This window comes from Adiantum capillus-veneris, chromosome 4, assembly GCF_014529385.1.
Source record: "Adiantum capillus-veneris isolate H3 chromosome 4, ASM1452938v2, whole genome shotgun sequence".
Lineage (NCBI taxonomy): Eukaryota > Viridiplantae > Streptophyta > Polypodiopsida > Polypodiales > Pteridaceae > Adiantum > Adiantum capillus-veneris.
The window spans coordinates 47513211-47524679 of record NC_140934.1 but is presented as its reverse complement, the minus strand read 5'-3'; the positions used below and the strand labels follow the sequence as shown (position 1 = coordinate 47524679).

General features: G+C 44.3%; 1 protein-coding gene across 1 annotated transcript in view; it reads left to right on the top strand.

The window, feature by feature from the left end:
* Positions 1 to 3356: 3356 nt before the first annotated feature.
* The window catches only part of IBR5 (indole-3-butyric acid response 5), a 35893-nt gene continuing 27780 nt past the window's right edge, over positions 3357 to 11469 (top strand). Inside the window, exon 1 of the mRNA XM_086510436.1 lies at positions 3357 to 3660. Within this exon, the coding sequence (XP_086366562.1) occupies positions 3418 to 3660 (243 nt within the window). The 5' untranslated portion in view covers positions 3357 to 3417. The remainder of the gene's footprint in view (positions 3661 to 11469) is intronic.

Here is an 11469-nt window from a genome sequence, read left to right as displayed (position 1 = left end):
CAATATACATACTATACTTACACTGTGAGCCTATTTAAAAAACCCCCACCCCCCTCTAATGTATACATAAAAGTATATATTTTTACTTTTGGTCTTTTAATAATCCTCTCCGGTTAACTCACGTGATATCATACAAATTCTAAAAAGTGACCGCCCCAGGGATACAAGCAAGACAATTGTGTCTTGTATAGTGATAACCAAAGCGCTATCCATCTTGCGAAGAATTCCATTCAAGGACAAAGTACATTGAGGTGAGATATCACTTCATACACACTCTTTTGGAAGAGGGACAACTAAAGCTAGGAAAGGTGCACACAAGTGAAAATCCTACAGACATGTTTACAAAAGTAGTCAACAGGGAGAAGTTGAGCTTTTGCTCATCTTCAATCGAAATTCAAGGATAAGAAGCCAAGATGGAAAGGAGTCACATGTTTGGTATGGAGATCAGTATCCAAGTGGGAGAGTGTTAAGTATAGAGCTTGATTTAACCCTTGTAATTTTTAGTATTAAAAACAAGGTCCCCATTATGAGGAGAAGCCATCGTGCGTGAAGAATAATCACTCGTCGGAAAAGAAAAATTTCCATGGCCACCGGAATACTCCTTTTTGCCGGAATATTATGGCCAGACAACGATCGAAAAGTGGTCGAAAAACAACAGGTTGGTTGGTCGGTAGTCAATGGCCAGTGGCCAATGGCCGAAAGTCATTGGCAGGTGGCTGAATTCAATGGCTGGTGGTCGATTTCAAATCAGACTTGTCTTCTCAAGGACGGCCACACATGGACGCATGGGAGAATTCAACTCGGACTTGCCTACACAAGGGTGGCTATACACGGCTGCCTCTCATGGGAGAGGGTAGCCCTTTTGGCCTATAAAAGGAGACCTTTTCTACACACAAAAATGGATTGAAGAGGTGAAGCATTGTGGTCCATGTGAAGTTGATGCAACAAGGTGTGTGTGAGGTGGTGAGAGTGAAGCAAGGCGGGAGCTCCAAAAGGGTATGATCCCTTTGTAACTTACTTCTTGTTTGAAGTACTAAAGCCATTGAGTGGCTGCTTTCTCGTGGACGTAGCCCACATTGGTTGAACCACGTATATCGTGCTTGCTCTCTCTCTCTCTCTCTCTCTAATCTTTCCTGTGTGAAAATTTGTCTCTCCCCATTAAGTAATCTACTCAATTATCTACTTAGCCATGTCCTGTTTCCTAACAAAGAGTAGTCCACAAAGAAAGAGTGTGGACCTCTAGTTTTTTCTCGAAGAGTTTTGCTTGTGCTTATTGTGTTTCAATGTTTTGTTGGTATGGGTGTTGTAGTGTAGGTCTCAATTTACTTTGTTTTAAAGTGTAGGGTACTTTGTAGTGCACCATATGCACCATCAACAAGCAACTTTTATTTGAAAAAGAATGGTTTTTTGTTAATTTATTACTATGGGGGGAGAGAGAGAGGGAGAGAGCATCTTTTTAGGAATATTGTAGGATTTTCAAAAAGTATTTGCCATGAAATGCTCATAAAGAAAACATGTCCCACAATAAAGCAATGAAGGCAGACTGGTTTGTTCTTCTCCGTGTTTGTGTTTTTGGCCACGTTTTGATGGGGTCTGCTCTATATCCTCTCTACCTGGTCTTTTGCAATTGGACATGTTTTGGCTGCTAGCTTAGTTCTTTACTGTCTCCTAGGAGGGATAGTCTCACAACTTTGGATTATAGGAGCTACCTTTAGTAAGTGGACTGCTTTCTATAACGCTAGAGACTTCCTCGACAACTCTAGTTTAATGTCTTCGACGGTTCTTCCTCTTGATCCCTCTGAAAGAATTTCTTGGTGATGCTAGTTGTTTCTTATATATTATCTTTGGCATTGACTTTTACCCTTCTCTTGACGTCCCTGAGTTCCATTGTTGCAGACAATACTAGCGCATGGGCTTCGATCGGCTGTGAGAAGCTATCCTTGGTAGCAAGTTCTTCCTTGTGATCTCTTATAGAAAATTTATAGGTGACGCTAATCGTTTCTTATTTATCATCTTTGGCATTGATTGCTACCCTTCTATTGAGGTCCCTTAGCTCTATGGTTGTATATGGTACTAGCTGGTGGACTTTGGCCACCGATCAACTATCATTGGTATCAAGTTCCTTTATCCCTTGATTGTACTAGTGGCCTTTTGTTCGTAAAAAATGGAGAGAGTACTTTTGGTGGGAAGTGCCTATCTTTTAGAGCCAATTGGCATCCTTTCCTTGCCTTGAGTGGCTAGGGCACAAGTTTTTCCCCCCTTGCATGTTTCATTTCACACAAGTTTTCTAGTTGATGTCCACATGACAGTTGTATAGGTCTCTCCAAAATGTGTCTTTGGGAATGCTCGAGTTACGTATTGCCAAAATGGTAAAATGAGAGCAGGGCACTGATGCTGATGGTACAATGTGCTCAAACAAACAAAGAATCCTGACACTATGAGGGTTTTTCAAGTAATTAAAATCAACTCCTTTTTGTGTGTGTGTGTGTGTGTGTGTGTGAGAGAGAGAGAGAGAGAGAGAGAGAGAGAGAGAGAGAGAGAGAGAGAGAGAGAGAGAGAGAGAGAGAGAGAGAGAGGGGGGCAAGAAAACACCTACCTTGCTATCATAGGCTACTAATCTCGGGTAAGGGGGCCAATCATGTGACAACGTAATTGAGGCTTGGTGATAATCTCTCTATGAGTAGTAATGGAAATTTTGCCTCCATCTTATCATTCACAAGGGCTAAGCCTCCTCGCAAAAAAAACCTTGCCCACTCTCATGTTTGCTAAACTATGTTCATAGGGAAATTTAATGTGAATAAATTGGCACACATGACGGCTGACCAGCGTGTTATATTTTTGGGTATGCGCCCTTACTCTATTGTCGATACACACTAGTAGGCTTCTAATTGAAATCGCTCGAATCTTCGCGAATGCCTTCTCTTCACAATCTTCGTGGATGCCGTTTGCAATTCAGAGTAAAAATTATGCTCATGATAGAACTCGAACTGTAGAAGTAAAAGAACCCGACCTTGAGGAATCTTCTATCCATCACACCAAAGCTTGGTTGGTGTCTCCTCGTTGAGTCGTGCATTATAAAATAATAACTTTACTATGCGACACGGGGCACGTGCAGGAGCTGGACATAGTTGGAGACGGGCTCCTGTGGGCACCAAGCTCTTGCGACCCTTCTCCCTGCTGGCGACAAATGCTGCCCCCAATGATTCAGTTTTCGTTTTTTGCCATTGAACGTAGGCCATTCCCTTAATTTTCGCTTTCCATAGAGCATCTTCCTAGATACTGCCCTTCCACGATTTTTTGAAAATCGTGGGCACATGCATAGTGATGCTTGTTTATAGCTTCAGGAAAAATTTGTAAAGCTATAGGAAAGAATTCAAACGCAAGTGCCGTCCTGTAAGAGGAGATCGCGAGAGGGAGATGGTGCGGAAGCGCGAGAGAGAGAATCCATGTTATGTATGTGGGCACTACCACAAATTTGAGGATGGCGAGGTTTGTGGCGTTTGCGGGCACCGGCTGCAGGATGCGGGAGAGAAGGGACCCCTTGATACGCCCAGTGCTTTTGCTACTGAGATCCTGCCCTCCTTCCTCTACCTCGGCAGCTACGACAATGCTTCCCGTGCCGAGCTCCTCAAGGCACAGGGCATAACTCGTATTCTTAACGTATGTTTCTTGCTCTATTCTCTTGTAAAGCTCTTTTTGCCGGTCGTTCTTTGAAGAATCAAAGGTTAGGGTCTCTCAATTCTGTTTGGTGGGCGTGCTAAAAGGTATGATAAAGTTTCTGTTGATCCCACCCTCACAGACACCTGAGGATAGGTTGAATAATCACGATGCTTTTGCCAGAGCTTGTTAATGTCTTAAATGAATTGTTTGCAATTTTTGATGAATTGCCTTCAGTTTCTACGGGTGAAAGGATGCAGCTAAAATGCGAGTATGCTGCTGCCCATTCTTGCACTGACGTTCATCTAAACACAAGAGACTCATCACAACTCTAACCTTCTCCTCCGTGACATGGCCGTAACATACTTCCCCCTTTTAGCATTACCCCTATCAACATCATTGAAGTGAGTTTTAAGGCCCTTACCTTACGGTCTCCTTTTGATCAAATGCTAACCATGGACAATATGTTTACGATGGCATGTACGATGAGAGAAAACAACCCCATGTTTCAAGAAAATTCTCAATTTGGACACTTGTACACAAGTTATTTGCCCTAGTTTTCCATGAGGCAAGCAACTTTTTCCCAGAGAAAGCCAACTAGGCCAATCTTCTTTGGGATCATAAACAAAACCACAAAATCCTGCTAATAGCTTACAATGCGTTTTAGTTTGCATTATTGGAAACCTTTGGGTGTCTTTGGATCAATCCATTGTTGAGGTATCTTTTGCGTTTGCAAGGGTGGAGGTTGCACTAGTCTAGCCAATCTAGACACTAGTTACAGATTATACAAGACTCAGGTGTCAGGCATAGTGGACGATAAACGTCACACACACACACACGGAGAGAGAGAGAGAGAGAGAGAGAGAGAGAGAGAGAGAGAGAGAGAGAGAGAGAGAGAGAGAGAGAGAGAGAGAGAGAGAGAGAGAGAGAGAGAGAGAGAGAGAGAGAGAGAGAAGAAGAAGAAGAAGAAGAAGAGAGGTTTAACGTCGTAGGAAACTATCCCAAGAGACCTTAAACTTTAAACTTTAAAGATCTAGCCGACGAGGAGAGTTGAACTCAAGACCTGTTATTCAAGAGGGAAATGGCATAACCAATCTACCACACTTGGGCGATAGAAAGGTTATACCATTCACTCTTTTTATTAGCGCACACACACTCACACCCACACCCACACCCACACCCGAGAAGAGAATTTTAACGTCGTAGGAAACTATCCGAAGAGACCTTAAAGATCTAGCCGACGAGGAGAGTTGAACTCAAGACCTGTTATTAAAGAGGGAAATGGCATAACCAATCTACCTCACTTGGTGATAGAAAGGTTATACCATTTTCCTCTTTTTATTAGCACACACCCACACACACACCCGAGAAGAAGAGAGTTTTAACGTCGTAGGAAACTATCCCAAGAGACCTTAAAGATCTAGCCGATGAGGAGAGTTGAACTCAAGACCTGTTATGAGAGAGAGAGAGAGAGAGAGAGAGAGAGAGAGAGAGAGAGAGAGATGATGTATTAACGTCCTCAGGGGGCCAGAATGACCCATGGGACCTAAAATCTCATATATGAGACTCCCCCCTTCCCATGTGAAGGAGGGGACGTGTCATGATTGTGTGGTGATCTTGTTTGTGAGTGTGGTGTGATGTTCTAGCACTTTGGCAAGATAGATGCCTAGTGCTACTGGAGAGGGATGTGTTCTTGAGAGAAGCTCCTCAAATGTAGTACATCCTTGAATAAGTTGAGGAAAGTTGACCCGAATGTGCGCATATGCTGGACATTCAAGGGTTAGTGTGCTTCATTTTCCAATGAATTCAAGTTGCATTGAGTGCATCTCCTCATGTTTGCATCAATATTCAGCCATCCTCCTGTTTCACTTTTGAGCATGTGTGATCTTGTCCGCATCAAGGTGATGGCCCGTCTCGCACTGTAGGACATGGTATTTGGGTTTCCCCGGTTTTGTATTCTTCCCAGTATCGTGTGTTTATGTGCTTGCAATAGTATTCAAACTTGGACCTGTGCATTGCATTCTTCCATTTGCTATGAAGGGCCTCAAGTAATTGTAGTTCAAAATTCAGCTCGTGCTCATGCTCGGTACCTTCCTCTACATGCATGTCCACATATGCTCCCACATTCCAGTTAGAGAACCATTTCTTGATGTCCTCAACAAGGCTAGAGGTGAGGAACTTGCTTTTGTGGTTCTTTTGCGGCTTACATCCTACCTCCCATGCTATGTGAGGCAAACGGTTATTAGGCATCAACTTCACCTTCAAGAGATATCTATGCATTCTTTGCAAAGCAAGCATTTCCAATGGTCTTTGTCTAGTCTCCAATAGCATCACTGAGTATGGTGTTGTGGTTTTTATCCCCATATGTCTACATAAGAACTTTTTTTGAATTTTCTCAATGTCATTGCATGTGCTGGCCGGAATACTTGGTCCCCATACCTCTACCCCATACAATAGCGTTTGGACCACACACGCATTGAGAGAGAGAGAGAGAGAGAGAGAGAGAGAGAGAGAGAGAGAGAGAGAGAGAGAGAGAGAGAGAGAGAGAGAGAGAGAGAGAGACGGCCGAGGGTTTCATAATCCCTTGGCTGTTGTGAGCTCCTACAGGAGGTTTCTATCGCAGATGCTTTATCCAGCACTGGATTTTGTGGTTTTCGCTACATTTCTGGGTGAGTGCAAGATTGATACCAGAGAGACACTTAGTCACGTTCAGACTCAAAAATCGGAAATCCAAAGTAGATAGGATGAATACGGATTTCTTTGCACACTTTCAGGAGCGTCCCAAGGGGATTTCTATTAGAGCCTCACGTGATTGTGGACAAGTTTCACACGGATCTTGATGCGGTCCTTGGTATAGCTTTAGATTATTTTGAGCATTTGTTTACTGTTGCTCAACACACTGATGATATTCCACATGCTAGAGAAGAGGTTTGGTCTCATGTATAGCCTGAGGTTACAGAGACTATGTGCCATACGGTACTAGCCCCCTTCTCTATGAAGGAGTTGCATGATGCAGTGGTTGACCTAGATGGGTTGACCAGACAGTTCTTCTTGCAGTTCTGGGATGCCCTCAACCCCGTTATGCTTGTGGGTTTACAACACATATTTGGCACATGAGAGATGCTTGCCTCTTATGTGTTCGGGACTTATTTCTCTTATACCGAAAGGCGGAGATACATCGTTCCTTCGACAATGGACTCCATGTCTTGCTCGCATGATTAGTATGTGCTTGAAACCCTTCATGCCCGATCTCATCCATGTTGCTGTTGCTAAATTGGCTTTATTTGATAGAAAAATAATTCTAAATAAATTATTGGATTTATAAGTGAGAGGGTTTTCTCGCTTGGAACATCTAGAAAAATAATTCTAAATAAATTATTGGAATTTTAAGTGAAGAGGGTTTTTCTCACTGGAGACATCCGAGTACGGATATTTCTAGCGCGTCATTCAAAGTGATGACGGGAGCACTGTGAAAGGGAATGTCTATAAGGCCACGAAGAATGGGTACTCCTGATGCGTCACATCGGATGGGTGACAGGGAGCATCGGGAAGAAGTATCCGACCATCCAGGAACGAACATCTATGATGCGTCATAGGATGGGTGACAAAGAGCATTGCGAAGGGGATTGTACCATAAGTTTGGTAGGAAAGGACTAGGTGATGTGTATTCTTGATGCGTCAGAAGGTGGGTGATGGGTGCATGGGAAAGGGAATATCCATAGTCAGGTGGAAATTCCGAACTGTGTTAGAATTGTGCACAAGGATGAGCAAGCACTTGAATGAAGATGGGTTCAGAGGAAACTTTGAGGAAATACAATTGCTTTCTGAGGAAGCGGGTTGCTTTTTAGGAAAGCAGATGCTTTCCTGCGATGAAGTCTATGTCTGCATTGCAACTGTGCATGTGATTGCATCCAGGGACGCCTGGCAAGTGCCGTGAAAGCATTGTTTTTAACTTAATAGGTTTTATTGAGTTTTTGGACAAATTCAGACCATTTTTAAAATACGCCGGCCGCCCACTTAATAAGTGGGCAGTCACTTGGAAAATAAAGTAGCAAAAACCAGCCAACGATTTCTCTCTTTTTCTGACAGAAGAGCTTAACAAAAAAACAAAAAAAACACGGCCGCGATTTCTATGTAGGCAGCCAACGCTCAGCTTGTCTTGCCGTGGCCAAGGAGCTATAAAAGCATCACACGCCCTCTCTCAAGGGGTTTGCGAGCGCCAACAAGAGGAGACTCTGCCGCCAGAAGACGCAAGAGATTGCGAGACTACGAAGCACGGGGATTGCTTTTCCCGCCGCAAAGAGCAAGAGGTATCAATTGTGGATTCGCCATAGGAATTGTTGTTCCGTGTTTGTGTGTTTGCAGGTGTACTTCCTCTTCACGAGGGAGTAGGAGCAAAGGAAGGCATGAGCCTCTGTAGGAGAAAGCGCTCTGAGGAGCTAGAGCCAGATCAGCCCAAGGGTTTTGTACCCGAGTTTGGGAAGTAGATCCACGGATTGGAGAGAGGTAGTCTCTCAAGTTGTGATCCGGAAGTTGAGATTCCCAAGTAAGGTCTTTGTGTCCGAGAAAGCAGAGTTGTTCTGCAGGAAGAGGACTCTGGAAACAGAGTTGGAAAAGAGTTGCAGGGATGCCATGCCCTGAGTTTGGAAGGTGAGATCCAGAAACGAGAACCTTGGTTCTCGAGGATTTGGAATAAGGAACGGAAATTCCTTGGAATAGGGTTTTGCTCTAGGAATAGGAAGCCGAGGCTTCCAGGAACCATCAAGTCTTATTCTAGAACGGACGTGGTAGTACGTTCGGTTCAAGTGCTTGTATAGACTTCTCCTCAGTAATAAAGATACTATTACCGGGGGGGGGGGCAGCCCATCTTCTGGTCCTAGTACTGTGTCCATCTTCTCTCTCTCCCCCTCTATTTCTCTCTGTATCCTCTGTAAGTGATAAATTCTATTTATCCGAGTATATTCTATATTGCTATGCGCTCCCATTTGTGAGAGTTGCACAAATAGGTTTTATGATATCGATGTATTTTGGATAACATCTTCAATTTCTTTGAGACAACCGAGTGGGCGTGCTAGGCAGATCAGCCTATAGCATTCATGCTTCTTGATCTGGGAAGGATTATGACAGAGTAGATTGGGGTTTCTTGGAGGGCACTATTTAGAGGATGGGTTTATCCTTGTAGTGGATCAGAGGTGTATATGTATTATACGCTATTAGCGCTATCACAATCAGAGGCCATATTGGGCAGCGTGCTCTTTTGTCTCGTTCAAACTTCAGTCCAACAGGGATGTCCCATGGCAATGGGCAGCCTACTTCTTTCTGTTTTTTGATGGGGCCATGTTTCTCTTCTTACGCCACAGGATTCCGCAACTGAGAGGTCTTACTATGCCTTAGCTGGAAAAGCCTACTCTTGACCAAATTATCGGTGGACCTAGCTTTCCATTCTGTTCTTTTTCCTTGGTACCCTAGGACCTATTCCTTGTCCATCGGCACGTCATTTTGAGTCATCAAAACTCTTTGGTTCCCTTGGTTCTTTCTTTGGACACTTTGCGAAGATGTGCCCCTGTTCACCATAGCCATAACACTTGCCCTCTTTGAAGTACTCAGCATGCTGCTCTTTTGTCAATTTGGGTGCTGTGGATCTCTTCTTCTAATTTTGCTTTTCCTCTATGTACAAGGGTAATCTTTTGTTGTAAGTATCCACCATAGCATGCAATCAATAACACCATGGGATACCCAATAACTTATCACAATCCTCAAGTGGCATAATATTAACTCTTCAGCATCCACAGAACTCTGAATGTGCAAATGAAGCTTCCCCAAAATGGGAGTAATGGTTTCTGAATGACCTGGATATGCCAAAGCTGCTTCACTCATCATGCCCATCTCCTCTGCACGAATGCCCAACTATGATGCCAACTCGGGTGAGATGAAATTTGCACAGGCTCTTGGAATAATTAAAATTAATACAGTTTGGTCCCTAACTTTGCCCCCCAAGCTCTGCACAATTCTGTGGCATCTGTGTTTGGTTGATCACCAACCGAATCTAGGACAAATCCTCCAATGGGCTTTGGCTTCTTTCCTTCATGCTCTGACTTGTCATTCTTATCCTGTGACTTAGATTTGCCATAAAAATGCCTTTTCTGTCCTCCTCGCCCAGAGGAAGGTTCTTGTCAACTTCATCAATGGAGGGTTTCTTTGCGGGAGGGACAGAAGGCTTTGCTGTAACATTGCCCTTGGCTGAAAACTGTTTGCCCTTAAATCCATCGGAATTTCCTTTCGACAGCTTACTGGCCATCGTCACATTCTCAACGCAGAAAACTGTGAAATCAAGCTGAAAAAGCATTCTCGACATCAGTTGAGCTTGAAATTCGACAGCCTTCCGTTTTGAAACCTACACCAAAATTAGGGTTAGATTTCTTCCATAAAGTTGTAGCAGATGTCACCAGCGTGTGACTACTATGTATCCTTTTTGTTGATTTCTTTCTTATTATTTATTTACTTTCACTTTTTGGAAACACCCCTCGGAAAATCTAACTGCCCTGCATTGCATAGCTAGTGTGGAACTGTCCAGAGGGAGTCCAGGAACTGTCCAGAGGGAGTCCAGGCCTGAGGGCAAGAGAGCACTAAGGTTGGACAAGGACTATGGTTAGCCAAAGTGGGGTCATTGACTAGCCAAAGTGGAATCCTTTGCTACAGAGGCTACATTTCAATTCTGGGTGTGGCTGCAGTGTACAAAGGGGGTCAAATGACCTAGAAAGATACAATGGCAGCATCTCCTAAAATTTAGGGAATTGCTATTTTGGGACCTGAAAATGTGTTTGCGTCATTACCTCCGGAATGACAAGGGGAACATTTTCTTACTCTGTCGTGAAGTCAACTGGGCAACCGGTTGGGAGATTTTTAGGCGGCAACCCCGAAACGGGAAATAGGCTGTAAATGTGCCAAGTGGCACATTTCTGTGCACTTTCCTCATGCATGAAGAAGTGGCGCTGAATTTGAAGGGAGAAGGGGCTCATTTGCAGATTTTTGTCACAGGTTAAGAGCTATGGAGTGCTTCCTTTCCCTCCTATGTACAGTGCGGTGCCAGGAGTGATGCCCTGCACGCTACGCACTGCCCTCTCTCTCTCCTATGGTAGTATGTTATGCCCCTCTAGTGGGCTTTTCAATTGACCAATGTACAGTTGTGTGGGTTCATGCGCGATTGCCGAGGCAAGAGCCTCTTGCACAAGTACTGGATTAGCTAGCGGCTAATCCCACGCAGGTACAGGTGAATTCGGAGAGGTTTCACGCCAGAAATCTCGTCCAATTCAAAGGGCAAGTAGCCCTACAGGTGTGGGAGCTCGAGGACTTGCTACGGATGCGACCGGCACGCGAAACGGAGCCCAAAACAGTAAATTACAGCGTGCTGTGTATTTTTGCAGGTTTAGGGTTTTGGCCCTAAACGGACCCTAATACCCCCAGGAGGTTCGGGGACGTGAGGGGACCGCTGTACAGGTGATCTGGCGCATTTTCGGGGCTGAAAACAGAGAATTCAACGTGCTGTAGATTCTTGCCAGGTTTTGCAAAGTGCCCGTATGCGTCGGGAAAGTCATTCAATGCGTGGGAATACTGACTGTGAAGGGTCCTAGTACAATTATGCTGCCGAAATCGGGCGGGAACAGTTGAAATTCAGCCAAGCTTGTGCGGGGCAGCTTGTAGGGAACCACAGCGTTTATTCCCTCTTTTAAACAATAAAGAAATACCGAAAGGGGCGCCTAAGTTAGGGGCCTATCTGGTGTCGGTCTACTCATACAGGTGCAATCTAGCAGC